The sequence below is a fragment of the Lipotes vexillifer genome, unplaced genomic scaffold, assembly GCF_000442215.2.
Source record: "Lipotes vexillifer unplaced genomic scaffold, Lipotes_vexillifer_v1.1 scaffold815, whole genome shotgun sequence".
Classification (NCBI taxonomy): domain Eukaryota; kingdom Metazoa; phylum Chordata; class Mammalia; order Artiodactyla; family Lipotidae; genus Lipotes; species Lipotes vexillifer.
This window is the reverse complement of record NW_006773723.1, coordinates 1,650,328-1,667,241: the sequence shown is the minus strand read 5'-3', so window position 1 is coordinate 1,667,241 and position 16,914 is coordinate 1,650,328. Positions and strand designations below refer to the sequence as shown.

General features: G+C 43.6%; 1 protein-coding gene and 3 non-coding genes across 4 annotated transcripts; 1 reads left to right on the top strand and 3 right to left on the bottom strand.

Moving 5' to 3' along the window:
- Positions 1-407: 407 nt before the first annotated feature.
- On the bottom strand, positions 408-480 carry TRNAA-AGC (transfer RNA alanine (anticodon AGC)). Its single transcript has one exon. It is a non-coding gene; the product is annotated as a tRNA-Ala (tRNA).
- A 140-nt stretch (positions 481-620) lies between these two features.
- On the bottom strand, positions 621-709 carry TRNAY-GUA (transfer RNA tyrosine (anticodon GUA)). Its single transcript is given in 2 exon segments — positions 621-656; positions 673-709. It is a non-coding gene; the product is annotated as a tRNA-Tyr (tRNA).
- Positions 710-1,226: 517 nt separating this feature from the next.
- TRNAY-GUA (transfer RNA tyrosine (anticodon GUA)) lies at positions 1,227-1,317 on the bottom strand. Its single transcript is given in 2 exon segments — positions 1,227-1,262; positions 1,281-1,317. It is a non-coding gene; the product is annotated as a tRNA-Tyr (tRNA).
- A 95-nt stretch (positions 1,318-1,412) lies between these two features.
- On the top strand, positions 1,413-15,541 carry LOC103087965 (uncharacterized protein C6orf106 homolog). The gene is given in 6 exon segments (XM_082931543.1): positions 1,413-1,559; positions 1,660-1,701; positions 1,793-1,980; positions 3,459-3,519; positions 14,617-15,347; positions 15,349-15,541. Coding segments are annotated over 6 exon segments (1,362 nt in total).
- The last annotated feature ends 1,373 nt before the right edge of the window (positions 15,542-16,914 follow it).

Here is a 16,914-nt window from a genome sequence, read left to right as displayed (position 1 = left end):
ATAGTCCCCGCCTCCTCAGCTCAACGTAAGTTTAGCTTTACGTTTAAAGCGTCCTCTTCCAAGTTCTGTTTTTTATTTTGTTTTTCTGTCAGGTCCCTTTAATTATGCGCAGTTTAGACTCAGATGGGTCCCTGTAAGTGCAGCCATCAATCACAAATCACAAAAGACTCAGAGTGCCGACAGACGTGGTTGCAATCTGTCTCCATTTTTGGAGAGAAAACCAATTTCGTGAACTTCACAAAGTAAATGGGTCTAAAATTTTAAAATTAGAAAAATTATCCCCTCAAGTACCCTCGTCTGGGAAGTTTTAACAGCGGTAACCTCAAGCTCGCCCAACTACTTTCAACTCTTGTTCGAGTTGAACGAGAATCAAAAGAAAAACGACCGCTTGAGATCACGAGAAAAGCTGGAGGATGCGGGCATCGATCCCGCTACCTCTCGCATGCTAAGCGAGCGCTCTACCATTTGAGCTAATCCCCCACCGCTGGCCACGGCTGCTTATCTCTTCCTCTAGAGACAGAACAGAGCGTTTAGAAGCGTAGATTAATATTCTTGACCACATTCTTGTCCCTGTTTCATGGTTAAGGGCAAAGTAACAAAAAAAAAAAAAACACCTTTTCTCCTTCGAGCCGGAATCGAACCAGCGACCTAAGGATAACTATGGATACCAGTCTACAGTCCTCCGCTCTACCAGCTGAGCTATCGAAGGGAGTGAGGGGTTACGTTCTCAACCCATCTTCATAACGTTTAGTCATTTTTCTAGGCTTCGTGTGCCTTCTACCGCGTTGCCTTCGTGATTCCCAGGTTCCTTGGGCACGAGATCCTCCTTGAGGACCTCCCAGCTCCTCATGGCAGCCGCCCCGAGCGCTCGCATCGCCGACCTTGCTCGGCCTCTGAGAACCAGGTCAGGGTCCTGTCCCCGGGGAGCCGGCCGTTGGCCCGGGACGCGGCTTAGCCGTGTCGGCACTCAGGGGTTTGGGAAACGCCAAAGACGCTTTGGAAACAAGCGAAGGCCGTGACCCGGCAGCCTCCCCGCTGAGCGCAGACTCAGGGACCCGCTCGCTCAGAACTCGGACCGCATGTCCCCGTTTCCGGGATTCGCAAAAGATTCACACCGAGGGAGTTAAGGGTTTGGACCTGTTTTTTGGAAAGTAATGTATTATCAGAGAAATCCTTATGCGGAAAGGACCATAAATCCTAGGAAGCGCGACAAAAGTGTCCTTGTCTCCTTCGAGCCGGAATCGAACCAGCGACCTAAGGATGTCTCTTAAGGGCATTAACTACAGTCCTCCGCTCTACCAGCTGAGCTATCGAAGGGACGTGCAAGGTCCCTGCCCCCGCCCCCTGAGATTCACTACCTAGGAACCAGAGCGCGCTCAACCCTTGGCCAGAGATGAAACTGAGCATGCGTAATGGAGGGCGTGGGGCGCGAAGGGAGTACGTGCCCGAATGTTGTTTTACGCGTGCGCAGAAAGACTACCCGGCTGTGGCTCGCGGAGCCTGACTGCGGCAGGAGCGAGTTCCGAACTCTCGTGTCAGGACTCAAGACTCCTCCGCGTGTCTGTCGCACCTTTTCTTTGCTCCCGGTGTTAGGGGAGTTACTGTCGGGTGTGGTTTCCCTATTCTGTAACCTTTATGTCTCCTCACCCCTCGTGTGAGGGGTCCGTGGTGCAGGGTGAAGCGTCCGACTACGAATCAGAGGTACTGTAGGTACGATTCCTTCCAGTCTTGGCGTTTTTGTCCCCTTAGTTTTCAAAATCAGAGAGTTTTACTACTTTGGGGTTCTCCCAAGCACAAATGCCGAGAGTATACCACACCTCGAGGGCGGAGAGCCACCAGGCTTGGTTTCCGATGCCGCCTGTCGAACTTTCGAGATGTTGAGAGGTTCGCGAACACTAATGGCGGGACGCCGGTGGCCGGGCGAGGAGGACTGCGCGGGGCAAAGCCGAGGAAAGGAGGGGCGGTTCCCGCGGGCTCCAGGTAGGAAGTGGGGAGGGAGCCCCAAGGTCAAGCCTGCAGTTCCCAGGACAAAGCTGGTTAATGTTGCGGGGCTGCGTCTACCGCGGCTCAGCTCCTCAGGTCTTGGAAGGTATTTGAAGACGTTGCAGTCACCCAGTTACTAAGCCACGCCAGCCATGCCCGACAATGCAGAGGGAACGAAGTTATTTACAAGGTTCTTTGGAGCCCGCTCCCATTTTACATTTCATTTAACAAACCCCTTCTTGGTTGTCAGCAGAGCAAAAAAATCGTCTAATGATTTGGGTTCTGCCCTCAAGGGCCTTTCAACCAAGAGGGCATAATGTTGGTTTGAGCTAACTGAGTTTTTATTTTGAAGTTATTGATCTTATTTGTGGAAAGGGTTTAGAATTAGTTCTTAAGTCTCCCCAAGTAAGGTAACAGCTCCCCAAAGCAAAACTTTTAATAAAATGTGAGGATGAGTTAAGGAAGAGAAAATGCGAGGCTAGGGAAAAGGGCTAGTCATTAAGTGGGAAAGCGGCTTCCTTAAGGCCACACAAACATGGTTAAAAGGAGTTAAAAATTTAGAGGGTGGGGCAAGCACAGACTATTTGAACGAAATGGTGGGCTTTATTTTTGTTTCCTAGTGCACATTTTGCTGTTTTTCGCACGTAGCAAGCCGGTAGCTCTTTGAAGTTATATAGTGTCTCCAAGAGTTAAAAAAATACTATCTCTGTGAGAGGCGGGGGAGATGTGTCGCACCCCTTCCCCCAGGTTTATGGAAAGAACCTTGTAAATTAGGCTAAGAGGAAAGGGCTTTCATTTTATTCGTACTGTCTCATCTTGTAGGGTGGCAAGTCAGGCGTTTATTATCTGCAGAGGTCACTGCCGTGGCCATCACTGCACTGTGGCGGAATCCTGGCCCCTTGGTGTAACCCCTTCCTAATGCACCCTCTTCCAAAACAGCCAGCCAGATAAGAGTGACGGGTTCCAGGAGGGCCAAGATGTTTCTTGGTTTCTGGCCCTCTTGTGATAGAAATCCACACAGAGCTAATGTAAGCAAGTGGCATATATTACGGTGATACAGCAGTGTCCCAGGGAAACCATGGAGGAGTGGTAACTAAGCCTCCTTGTGGTTTTCCTCAGTGCCTCTCAGCTTCTCTCTCTGCTTCTCTAGTGCACACAGTTGGAAACATGGTGCTGCACCCCTCCATCCCCACTACCCTAAAAGTTCCTGACCTTTATCCCTTAGTCTGTTGCCGAAGATTGAATATTTAGTCCCTCCGCCTGGCCCCACATTGATATGTTGAAAACCTAATGCCCAACTGATGGTATTAGGAGGTGGAGCCTATGGGAAGTGATTAAGTCATGAGGTCACAGCCCTTATGAATGGGATTAGTGCCCTTATGAAAGAGGCCTCAGAGAGATGCCTCCTCTCTTCCAGTCATGTGAGCATACAGTGAGAAGGGTTGGACGCATATGATTGCATCCCTCTTTCCTAGTATGCCAGTGAAAGATAAAGATATACAAGAAGAAAAAGTCTCCTGCCACATGGAAAACAAAGTAGGTACAATCAGCAAACCTGAGCTTTAAAATAATTTCTGGGATTGTGGAAAGCAAGTGAGATTGAGTAGATACATGGCCCAAAATGGAGAAAATCACAGCTCAGAATACACGTTCTAGAAGCTTGCAGAAACAACTATTTTCCCCATGGAGCTCCGAAGAGGCTTCAGTCACAGAGGCAGCAGCTCAGAGGTCAGAGGCCCACAACAATGTGCAGCTGCTGCAGCCTTTGCCCCAGCTGGAGCTACCTGGAGAACTGCTTAAGCGGAGTAGATTTGCCTGGGGAAAGCCTATGGGGTGAGTATAGGGCTGGGGAGAGAGGCAGAGTAGAGCCTAATAATAAGAGACCTGGAGAGAAAGAAAGGCTGCCCCACCCCACTTGCAATTAAGTTGGCAGTTTGGAGCATCTTGGGCCAGCACCATAGAAATTAAAAACCCTGCTTATCCCCAGGACCCAGGCATTTTACAAACACCGATCAACGTAGTCCTTGATTCATGAATATGAACATATGTCTACCAGACATTTGAGAGGAAACAAAAACAACTTAAAGTCCAAGATGAACAAACAAAATAACTGATCCAGGAGGAAACAGATGATGCAAGGAATAATACAAAACCACTTTTTAAAATGCTAATTGATATTCTCAGGGACATCCAAGAGGATATTGCAGCAATAAGAACCAGAACAAGGTGGTATTAAAAGGGGCAAGGAGAGAAAAATTGACTTCTTGAAAACGTAAGAGTGATTGCTAAGGTGAAAAATAACACTGATTATGGCCAAAGATCAGATTTCGAGTTATAGGAGATAGAATGGAAAATATCTCCCAGGACACCAGAATAGAGAGAGCAGAAAATATACACCTAAAAGCATGGCGGATAGACCCAGAAGACACAATGGCTATCTAGTCAGAGTTCCAGAAAGGGAAAACAGAAACAATTAAGGAAAGGAATGGAAGAAAGACACTAGTTATTGAAAGGGCCATCCAAGTAGGATGAATGAAAAACAGCTGTGTCTGGACACAGCCTAGTGGAATTTTAAAGCATTGAGGATAAAGAGGAAACCCCCAAAGCTTTCATAGATGGGGAAAAAACAAACAAAAAAACAGGCTGGCTACAAAGGAATGAGAATCAGATTATGATCAGATTTCTTATCAGAAATACTGGATGCTCGAAGACAGTAGAGCAAGGCCTTCAGAGTTCTGTGGGGAAATAATTTTGAACCTAGAATTGTATAACCAATCAAAGTAGCGATCACATAGGAGGACAAATAGATAATTCACACAAAGTCTCAAAGTTTAAATCCCATGATTCCTTTCTGAAACAAATTTTTAAAAAAAATATTACTTGAGGTTCTTATAATGATCGTTTTCTCCAGGAAGCAGAAGCTGACACAGAATCAGAGTACAAGTTTACTGGACGGTAACATCCGTGAACAGAAAAGGGGAAGACACAGCATTGGGTGGGGGTAGCCATCAGACAGTGACGCAGACCTGACAAAGTCTCTGCCAGCCCCCTTGGTAGCTGCAGAGCAGATTTCCCTTTAGTGGAGTTCTGAGTGGGGCAGAAATGGCTAGGCCCTTATACAGCCTCCTTGTCAGAAGCTGACAACCTTGGCCAGGAAACTGAGGTGAATCCTGAAGAAATTAACACCAGGAGGCTCTCAGTTAACCATCGTCCTTGCAGCTGGGCAGTGAGTCCTTTCTGGAAAGGCAGTCTAGGAGCAAGAACTCTATGTCTGCCACAGATGTGCTTCATCAAAACAAGAATCCAAGAAAGAGGAGTACCCAGGATTTAAAAGGAAGAAAGGGACCAACTCAGGAACTCAACGTAAATCCCAGGTTAACAGTGATGCAGCAAGCCAAGAAAGCAATCAGGACGAATTAGGAAAACACAGAAGAGGTCAGAGGGCTCTAGGAAGATGATCTTTGAAGAAGAAAATGGATTCCTTCACAGTGAACGTGACGAAGGACCAGGAAGAGTTTAGGGATGTGATAAAGGCATGTTGCTTTTTCTCAGAAAGCAAACCAAAACTAGGAATCTCTAAAAAAGTACATAGAGCTTCATAAAGAACTCATGGTCCAAATATACGGCAAACTGAAAACTGGCATGATTTTGAGAAATTGATGACCTGTGTTGAGGGCTAACGTATGCCCCCCCCACTTATATTGAACCTCGAACTTTCAGAATGTGACTGTATTTGGAGATAGGGCCTTTAAAGAGACAATTAAAATGGGGTTGTTAGCATGGGTCCTCATCCACTTTGGCTAGTGTCCTCATGAGGATATAGGGAGAGGGAGAGACACCAGACACACAGGCGACCATGTGAACATACGGCAAGAAGTCACGCACCTGCAAGCCCGGGAGAGAGGCCTCAGAAGAAACCGAGCCTGCTGACATCTTGGTCTCGGACCTCTTGCCTCCACAACGGTGAGAAAACAAACTTGTTTAAGCCACCCAGTCTGTGGTATTTCGTTATGGTAACCCTAGCAAACAGATACGGGCACGGTGAGGAAAGAGAAGTTTGCTTTCTTTTCCGCATCCACTGGTATGGTTTCCATGTTTTTTGGACCACAGGCAAACACGTGTGGGGCAGACAGTCCCATAGTTGTCATCTAATACAGCATTTAATAACAGTTGCATTTATTTATTTATTTGGTAGTGTTTGTAAATGCTTGGCATTCTCTTTATTAGCAATACAGTGTTTTTGCATTCTTTTTTTTGAATTTTTGAAGTTATTTTATGATTTTTTATACAGCAGGTTGTTATTGGTTATCTATTTTATACATATTAGTGAATACATGTCAATCCCACTCTCCCAATTCATCCCACCACCACCACCCTCAACACTTGCCCCCGCTTTCCCCCCTTGGTGTCCATACGTTTGTTCTCTACCTCTGTGTCTCTGTTTCTGCCACGCAAACCGGTTCATCTGTACCATTTTTCTAGGTTCCACACATATGCGTTAATATACGATATTTGTTTTTCTATTTCTGACTTACTTCACTCTGTATGACAGTCTCTAGATCCATCCACGTCTCTACAAATTACCCAGTTTCGTTCCTTCTTATGGCTGAGTAATATTCCATTGTATATATGTACCACATCTTCTTTATCTATTCATCTGTCAGTGGGCATTTAGGTTGCTTGCATGACCTGGCTATTGTAAATAGTGCTGCAGTGAACACTGGGGTGCCTGTGTCTTTTTGAATTATGGTTTTCTCAGGGTATATGCCCACTAGTGGGATTGCTGGGTCATATGGTAATTCTATTTTTAGTTTTCTAAGGAACCTCCATAGTGTTCTCCATAGTGGCTGTATCAATTTACATTCCCACCAACAGTGCAACAGGGGTCCCTTTTCTCCACACCCTCTCCAGCATTTGTTGTTTGTAGATTTTCTGATGATACCCATTCTAACTGGCGCAAGGTGATACCTCATTGTAGTTTTGATTTGCATTTCTCTAATAATTTAGTGCTATTGAGCAGCTTTTCATGTGCCTCTTGGCCATCTGTATGTCTTCTTTGGAGAAATGTCTATTTAGGTCTTCTGCCCATTTTTGAATTGGGTTGTTTGAGCTGTTTGAGCTGCATGAGCTGTTTATATATTTTGGAGATTAATCCCTTGTCTGTTGACTCATTTGCAAATATTTTCTCCCATTTTGAGGGTTGTCTTTTTGTCTTGTTTATAGTTTCCTTTGCTGTACAAAAGCTTTTAAGTTTCATTAGGTCCCATTTGTTTATTTTTTTTTTTTCCCCATTACTCTAGGAGATGGGTCAAGAAAGATCTTGCTGGGATTTATGTCCAAGAGTGTTATTCTTATGTTTTCCTCTAAGAGTTTTATAGTGTCTGGTCTTACATTTAGGTCTTTAATCCATTTTGAGTTTATTTTGGTGTACGGTGTTAGGGAGTGTTCTGATTTCATTCTTTTACATGTAGCTGTCCAGTTTTCCCAGCACCACTTATTAAAGAGACTGTCTTTTCTCCATTGTATATCCTTGCCTCTTTTGTCATAGATTAGTTGACCATAGGTGCGTGGGTTTATCTCTGGGCTTTCTGTCCTGTTCCATTGATCTATATTTCTGTTTTTGTGCCCGTACCATATTGTCTTGATGACTGTAGCTTTGTAGTATAGTCTGAAGTCAGGGAGTCTGATTCCTCCAGCTCTGTTTTTCTTTCTCAAGATTGCTTTTGCTATTCGGGGTCTTTTGTGTCTCCATACAAATTTTAAGAGTTTTTGTTTTAGTTCTGTAAAAAATGCCACTAGTAATTTGATAGGGATTGCATTCAATCTGTAGTTCGCTTTGGGTAGTATAGTATAGTCATTTTCACAATATTGATGCTTCCAATCCAAGAACATGGTATATCTCTCCATCTGTTTGTGTCATCTTTGATTTCTTTCATCAGTGTCTTACAGGTTTTTTAAAAATTTTATTTATTTATTTTGGCTGCGTTGGGTCTCTGTTGCTGTGCGTGGGCCCTCCCCAGTTACAGCGAGCGGTGGCCACTCTTCACTGTGGTGCATGGGCTTCTCATCGTGGTGGCCTCTCTTGTTGTGGAGCACGGCTCTAGGCACGCAGGCTTCAGTAGCTGTGGTGCATGGGCCTAGTTGCTCCACGGCATCCTCCTGGACCAGGGCTCGAACCCGTGTCCCCTGCAGTGGCAGGTGGACTTAACCACTGTGCCACCAGGGAAGCCTGTCTTATAGTTTTCTGAGTACAGGTCTTTTACCTCCTTAGGTAGGTTTATTCTTAGGTATTTTATTCTTTTTGTTGCAATGGTAATGGGTTTGTTTCCCTAATTTCTCTTTCTCATCTTTTGTTGTTAGTGTATAGGAATGCAAGAGATTTCTGTGCATTAATTTTGTATCCTGCAACTTTACCAGATTCACTGATTAGCTCTAGTAGTTTTCTGGTGGCATCTTTAGGATTCTCTATGTATAGTATCATGTCATCTGCAAACAGTGACAGTTTTACTTCTTTTCCAATTTGTATTCCTTTTTCTTCTCTAATTGCCGTGGCTAGGACTTCCAAAACTATGTTGAATAATAGTGGCAAGAGTGGACATCCTTGTCTTGTTCCTGATCTTAGAGGAAATGCTTTCAGTTTTTCACCATTGAGAATGATGTTTGCTGTGGGTTTGTCCTATATGGCCTCTGTTATGTTGAGGTAGGTTCCCTCTGTGCCCACTTTCTGGAGAGTTTTTATCATAAATGGGTGTTGAATTTTGTCAAAAGCTTTTTCTGCATCTATTGAGATGATCATATGTTTTTTCTTCTTCAGTTTGTTAATATGGTGTATCACATTGATTGATTTGCATATATTGAAGAATCCTTGTATCCCTGGGATAAATCCCACTTGATCATGGTATATAATCCTTTTACTGTGCTGTTGAATTCTGTTTGCTAGTATTTTGTTGAGGATATTTGCATCTATATTCATCAGTGATATTGGTCTGTAATATTCTTTTTTTGTAGTATCTTTGGTTTTGGTGTCAGGGTGATGGTGGACCCATAGAATGAGTTTGGGAGTGTTCCTTCCTCTGAAATTTTTGGAAGAGTTTGAAAAGGATGAGTGTTAGCTGTTCTCTAGATGTTTGATAGAATTCACCTGTGAAGCCATCTGGTCCTCGACGTTTGTTTGTTGGAAAATTTTTAATTTAAGTGCTTGTGATTGGTCTGTTCATATATTCTATTTCTTCCTGGTTCAGTCTTGGAAGGTTATGCCTTTCTAAGAATTTGTCCGTTTCTTCCAGGTTGTCCATTTTATTGGCATAGAGTTGCTTGTAGTAGTCTCTTCGGATGCTTTGTATTTCTGCAGTGTCTGTTGTAACTTCTCCTTTTTCGTTTCTAATTTTATTGATTTGAGTCCTCTCCCTCTTTTTCTTGATGAATCTGGCTAAAGGTTTATCAATTTTGTTTATCTTCTCAAAGAACCAGCTTTTAGTTTTATTGATCTTTGCTATTGTTTTCTTTGTTTCTATTTCATTTATTTCTACTGTGATCTTTATGATTTCTTTCCTCCTACTAACTTTGGGTTTCGTTTGTTCTTCTTTCTCTAGTTCCTTTAGGTGTAAGGTAGGTGGTTTATTTGAAATTTTTCTTGTTTCTTGAGGTAGGCTTGTATTGCTATAAACTTCCCTCTTAGGACTGCTTTTCCTGCATCCCATAGGTTTTGGATCATCGTGTTTTCATTGTAATTTGTCTGTAGGTGTTTTTTGATTTCCTCTTTGATTTCTTCAGTGATCTCTTGGTTATTTAGTAACGTATTGTTTAGCCTCCATGTGTTCGTGTGTTTTACGTTTTTTTCCCTGTAATTGATTTCTAATCTCATAGAAAAGACGTGGTCAGAAAAGATGCTTGATTTGATTTCAGTTTTCTTAAATTTGCCAAGGCTTGATTTGTGACCCAAGGTGTGATCTATCCTGGAGAATGTTCCTTGTGCACTTGAGAAGAAAGTGTAATACGCTGTTTTTGGGTGGAATGTCCTATAAATGTCAATTAAATCTATCTGGTCTGTTGTCTCATTTAAAGCTTGTGTTGCCTTACTAATTTTCTCTCTGGATGATCTGTCCATTGGTGTAATGTTAAGCTCCCCCACTGTTATTGTGTTACTCTTTTATAGCTGTTAGCAGTTGCCTTATGTATTGAAGTGCTCTTATGTTGGGTGCATATATATTTATAATTGTTTTCTCTTCTTCTTGGATTGATCCCTTGATCATTATGTAGTGTCCTTCCTTGTCTCTTGTCGCATTCTTTATTTTTAAGTCTATTTTATCTGATATGAGTATTGCTACTCCAGCTTTCTTTTGATTTCCTTTTGCATGGAATATCTTTTCCCGTCCCCTCACTTTCAGTCTGTATGTGTCCCTAGGTCTGAAGTGGGTCTCTTGTAAACAGCATATATATGGGTCTTGTTTTTGTATCCATTCAGCGAGCCTGTGTCTTTTGGTTGGAGCATTTAATCCATTCATGTTTAAGGTAATTATCGATATGTAAGTTCCTATTACCATTTTCTTAGTTGTTATGGGTTTGCTTTTGTAGGTCCTTTTTTTTCTCTTGTGTTTCCCACTTAGAGAAGTTCCTTTATCATTTGTTTGTAGAGATTGTTTGGGGGTGCTGAATTCTCTTAGCTCTTGCTTGTCTGTAAAGCTTTTGATTTCTCTGTTTAATGTGAATGAGATCCTTACCAGGTAGAGTAATCTTGGTTGTAGGGTTTTCCCCTTCATCACTTTAAGTATATCGTGCCACTCCCTTCTGGCTTGTAGAGTTTCTGCTGAGAAGTCAGCTGTTAATCTTATGGGAGTTTCCTTGTATGTTATTTGTCATTTTTCCCTTGTTGCTTTCAATAATTTTTCTTTGTCTTTAATATTTGTCAGTTTGATTACTATGTGTCTTGGTGTGTTTCTCCTTGGGTTTATCCTGCCTGTGACTCTCTGAACTTCCTGGACTTGGGTAGCTATTTCCTTTCCCATGTTAGGGAAGTTTTTGACTATAATCTCTTCACATATTTTCTTGGGTCATTTCTCTCTCTCCTCTCCTTCTGGGACCCCTATAATGTGAATGTTGTTTTGTTTAATGTTGTCCCAGAGGTCTCTTAGGCTGTCTTCATTTCTTTTCATTCTTTATTCAGTTCTGTGGCAGTGAATTCCACCATTCTGTCTTCCAGGTCACTTATCTGTTCTTCTGCCTCAGTTATTCTGCTATTGATTCCTTCTAGTGTATTTTTCATTTCAGTTATTGTATTGTTCATCTCTCTTTGCTTGTTCTTTGATTCTTCTAGGTGTTTGTTCTTTAATTCTTCTAGGTCTTTGTTAAACATTTCTTGCATCTTTTCGGTCTTTGCCTCCATTCTTTTTCCGAGGTCCTGGATCATCTTCACTCTCATTATTCTGAATTCTTTTTCTGGAAGGTTGCCTATCTCCATTTCATTTAGTTGTTTTTCTGGGGTTTTATCTTGTTCCTTCATCTGTTACAGAGTTCTCTGCCTTTTCATTTTGTCTATCTTTCTGTGAATGTGGTTTTCCTTCCGCAGGCTGCAGAATTGTAGTTCTTCTTGCTTCTGCTGTCTGCCCTCTGGTGGATGAGGCTATCTAAGAGGCTTGTAACAGTTGCTTTTAAATGAAGGGGCTGATGCCCAAAGATGTGAAATGACTTACCTTCAGTAACAAAGTTGAACAACGGCAGATGAGAGTTCAGATCTCCTGAGTCACCAGCCAGGACTCCTTGCTTGGCACTACTTGTCGCCAGTTAGACACTTGAGTTAGAGGGACTGGATGCTGGACTGCTCCCTAGGAGAAGGGAGGTTGAAAGGCAGTTTCTGATGTCAGGCAAGGTTCAGTGATGACCAGGACATTCTGGGAGTAGGAAAGTGTTGGCTTATTCAAGGGAACTGTCTTTTCATCTCTCGAACCCGAATATCAAGTTCCTGAAATTTGTTAACAATGGAGCTCCACGAAAATGCTGCCAAGATGCCCTGAGATCTGAAGGAAAAAGCCGTTGTTCAACTTGGAAAAATACCTTACACATATCAACATGAAAGGACTTTCACGCTCTTCCTTTCAATTAAGGAAACCATTTGCAGATCACAAGGCTCTACCAAGAAAGGTTAAATAATTTCCTCAGAATGACCCTCCGAACTGGGGGAGGAGGGATGAATTCAGGTTTACTGATTCCTCATCCATGGCTTTCTGTAAGTATTTACTGTGTCCAGGAAGGTTATTTGTGAGAAAGCACAGAGATGATGTTTCCAGAGTCAGAAAGGGAACCATTCTGGAGAACTCCAGGGGAGCTACAGTTGATTCTTGTTATGCGTGCTAGTTAGGTTCTATAGAAGTCACCGCAAACAGTGATTTAGCGAATACGGAACTATTGCTTCTGGGGTAAATACAGGGTTAAGTTCCCTTGAGCCTCTTTTCACAACGTTTTCATCATTAAGTGATCAGTACACTACCTTGTTTTACGTATGTTTCTGTAAGGACACCTTATTTAATGCCTACTACTGATCCAGTAACATGGAACTCATGCCCAGCAGCACTATTACTCATATCTGAAAGAAGCTTATCTAACATACATATTTTTTCCATGAGGCACATCATAATTTCTTGCACTTAGGAACACTAGGCAGCATTATGCTTTTAAACATTTTAAATAGTGAAATTACCAACAAAAAGCACAAAAGTGCAAAAACAAGTGGCGCTTGTTTACAGTAAGAAAGCTGAAACAAAAAGAATGTTGTCTTGTCAGTCTCAGCTGGGAGCAGGTACTCTGGGCAACTGGAATTTTTTGCTGTTCTGTATATCTCTGTGAATGACCACAAAAGCACCCTGAGTGTTGATTTGGGGGTTACAAATAAATATTAGCAGGTAGGCAAATTTGCAAATATAGAATCTGTGATAATGAGAATTGACTATATTATTAAGTCACACTAAATCCTGAATTATATGCCAAATCACTACCTCGAAAGCTCTTAATGAGACTAACCCCCAGCTCCCCACCTCCATTAAGCAGGTTAACAGGAGCCATTTGTACTACAGGGAGATGGCAAGACTGACCCATCCACTTCCCAGGGCTCCATAAGCCTCTGCAAACTCACTTGCAGTCTTTCACACTCAGGGAAAGTAGAGCTCTCATTTTGTTCACACAGTATCTTCCCCAAAGGTATGATTTGGGGGGTGGGGCAGGGAGGGGGAGGATGTTGCAGGGAGATTTTCTTCAGAGATTCATATTCCTTTAACAGCCTTTTATTTACTCTCTACTATGTGTTAGGCATTGTTCTAGTGCTGGAGACGTAGCGGTAAACAAAACAGACAAATCCCTACTCTGATGGAGCACACATTCTGAAGGGGCAGACAGTAAATTGACCGTAAATAACATATAGAGTAGGTTCAACAGTGGTGAGTACCAGAGGGAGAAATAAAGCACAGGTAGATCCAGAGTGTGGAGGGTACTGTGCTTCTGACAGTGGAAAATTGATGTAGGAAAAAAGCAAAACAATTTGCTACAGTATATATACATATACATACACACACACACATTTATTTTAAATGGTTGCAGATAAAATTCCTTTAGAAAAAGTAAAAGTTTGCTAAGTTGTACTTCCTTTGTACTATGAAGAAATAATAAAGGATTGCTAATTTAATAGTCGGACATAAGTAATGGTATATTTTTACTAATAGAAATTTTACAATTTGTACCTTATTTTGTACAATGGAGAAATTGAGTATAATTTCACTTTTATTATGAACAGATAACATTTGAAGTCATGAAAAGATTGTACATCTCATTGTATGAGTGGTATTGAAATGCCTTATTTTTATATATAATAGCAAAGGTTCTCATTCCAATCTTATGGAATCAGAATAATGGAACAGGATATATTAACTTGGATTTACAGACCTATGTATTCACTTTTAGTGGGGAGGGGATAAGTTAGAATATACTGAGGGTAAACTCTGTTTTGACATTAAATAAGTATTGTTTCTGACTTTGCAGAATTCACATATGTCTTAGGGCACCAGGGTAGTGTAGTAATTAAGCAGATAGATGGGAGAGCTAGACTACCTGAGTCCAAATGCTGCTTCTTCTGTTATTAATGGCACGAGTTAATGTCTCCAATTTTCCCATCTGTGAAATGGGAAATGATAGTACCTACCTCATAGGGTTGCTGTGAGGATTAAATGAGTCAATCTATATTAAGCACTACACTAAGAATAGGGTCTGGCACATAGTAAGCACCACACATATGTTTGTTTGTTATTAAAAAACATATTAAGTTTGCTTAACACTATCTACACATCCTAGAAAATTGTGGCAGGAACTTTATCAGAATTTAAAAGTCACAGCTGTTTACCAATACCGACTACTCTAGAATCACTTTTTAAATTAAAAAAAAAATCCACCTTGAGGTGGAGGCAGGGGAGAAGTGAGAGGTGGCCCGGCGGGGTGTCGGCGCTGTGGAGGAGGGGCGGGCAGCGCGAGAGTGAGTCCGTGGCTGAGTGAGTTTATCCCTACGGGCGGTGAGAGGCCTGGGGCCTACCCCGGAGGAGCAGGGTCGTGGCGCCAGCTAGCAGCGGCCCCGCTCGCGGTCCCCGGGTCCGATAGCGCGGTAGCGGCCCAGTTGTGAGGAGGCAGGGAAGCGAGTGTCCGGCCCCAGCCACGGACGGCATGGACGTGGGCCCGGACCCTGGGCTGATGCAGAAGTTCAGCTGCCTGGGCACCGCCGACAAGGACGTGCTCATCTCCAAGTTACAGCGGTTGCTCGGCTTCCAGTTCAACCTGGCCGGCTGCGCCTTCTTCCTGGACATGACCAGCTGGAACCTACAAGGAGCAATTGGCGCCTATTATGACTTTGAGAGCCCAAACATCAGTGTGCTGTCTGTGTCCTTTGTTGAAGATGTCACCATAGGAGAACGGGAGTTGATATCCCCTTATGCTCAATATATAAAAACATGGTGGATCCAACATTCTGGGGCAGAGGCCTGGCCTCCAGGGGTTTGTCTTAAATATGTCAGGGGAGACCAACTTGGACATGTGAACGTGGTGTTGGTGAGATTGCTAAAACCCCAGCAGATTGCAGATGTCAGTGCCCAGATGTGCAGCCCTAGCAGAGCAGGTATGGATCAGGGACAGTGGCGGATGTGCACTGCTACAGGACTCTACTCTGAAGATGTCATCTGGGTCATTCTCAGTGTGGAGGCGGGTGGACTTCTGGGAGTAGCACAGCAGCTGGCATCTTTTGAAACGGAGTTCCACACACAGCCATATCGCAAGGTAGAAGGAAACTTCACCCCGTTTGCCTCTCCCCAAAAGAACCGACAGTCAGATGAAAACAAAAGACCCTGGGGGTTCTGGGTTCGACTCGATCAGCAAAAACACATGGGCTCCCGCGCCTGACCAAACCGAGCAAGATGAGAGTAGATTCTCCCAGAACTTTGTAAATCTGTCCCCCAGCAGTCACGCAAACAACTTATCAGTAGTGACTTACAGTAAGGGGCTCCACGGGCCTTACCCCTTCAGTCAGTCTTAAACGGGTGTCACCAAGAAGAAAAATTAACGAAAGACACAAGGCTTGACTCTGGGAGGGGAGGGCAAGGGGTTCCTCTGGATTGCAGACCACATCGCAGGGACCCGTGGCTCTGACCCCCATCCTGGAAGAAGAGGAAGAATCAGAAAGACTAGTTTTGAGTAAACTCAGCGTGTGTGTGTGTGAATGCTGAGTGGTGGGAGTGGTGTTAAGGCTACCAAGAAGAAATCCATGCAGCCACTTTGGGTTTTGTTTATTAGGCGTCAGTCTAACAAGTCATTAGGGCGCTCGGGAAGGAAAAAAATGTTTAAAATGGGGAAAAAGCCGTCTTTTTAAACAAAAATTATTTTGCCTACAGACAGCTTGTAGTTTTGAGCACATGTTAATTTTTTCCCCCACTTTTATTTTTTTAGGTAGGGATAACATTCTGTGTATAGAATAGCTGCTTGCTCTGGAAGCAATTCAGGTTCAAAGCTGGCACGGCCTGCTTGGGGACTCTGTGGGTAGGTGCTATAGGAGGACACCTGCCGTGCCACCTGATTCCACAAGACTCTGACCCCATTTGTTTTTAATGGCATCAGCCTATGGGTTATCACGCTTTTCCTCTTCTTTTCTCTTTAATCTTCTGTTGATATACACCTTTGACATTTGTATTCGTCAACCCCGTGGCTTGTTAGCATCAGAACCTCTCTGAAGACCAAACTTCCCTGTGTGGCCACAGCAGAGGAAGCCTGGAGGACAGATCTCAGGTGACGTGGGAGTTTGTGAGGCCGAGAGGTGACCTCCTGCACGCACTCGTAACAATTCAAATTGCTTTCCTTCCACGTTTCTCTTGGCGGAGAGAAACGCCATCACGCTTACTGCTCTTTTGGATTCTTGGTACACAGCGGCTCCCCATTCAATCTGGGAACAGTGCCTCTGTGCTGTGTATATGTGCGTGCTGCGTGCACACACACACGGGTGTTGGTGCAGCTCACCAGTGAGTGTGCAGCAGGCGAATGTGAAGGTGTCCCCTGCTTCTCTGTTGTCACACAACTCCCTTCTCTGTGTTTCCCTCCAGTTGTCCTTCGTGGTGTTTTCGCAGCCTGTTGGTGGAGGCTGAGCTGTTAAGGTATGAAAATGGAGCCCCAGATGGGGAATTTGCCATGGGGAAGGGCCACACTTACTGACTGCGTGATCTTGGAGACCACATTTTGCTGGGAATGAAAGGACCCCCTCGCTGGGCAGGATGCTTAGCTATTGGGAGGTGGCGAGCAAGGCACAGCCCAGCCGGAGCACAGGTTGATTGGCTGGCTGCTCCCTGGGACAGGTGGCCCTACTGGCATCCTGTGTGTTCCGAGCAGGTTGAGATGTGGATATCTCCACGGGAAGCTCAG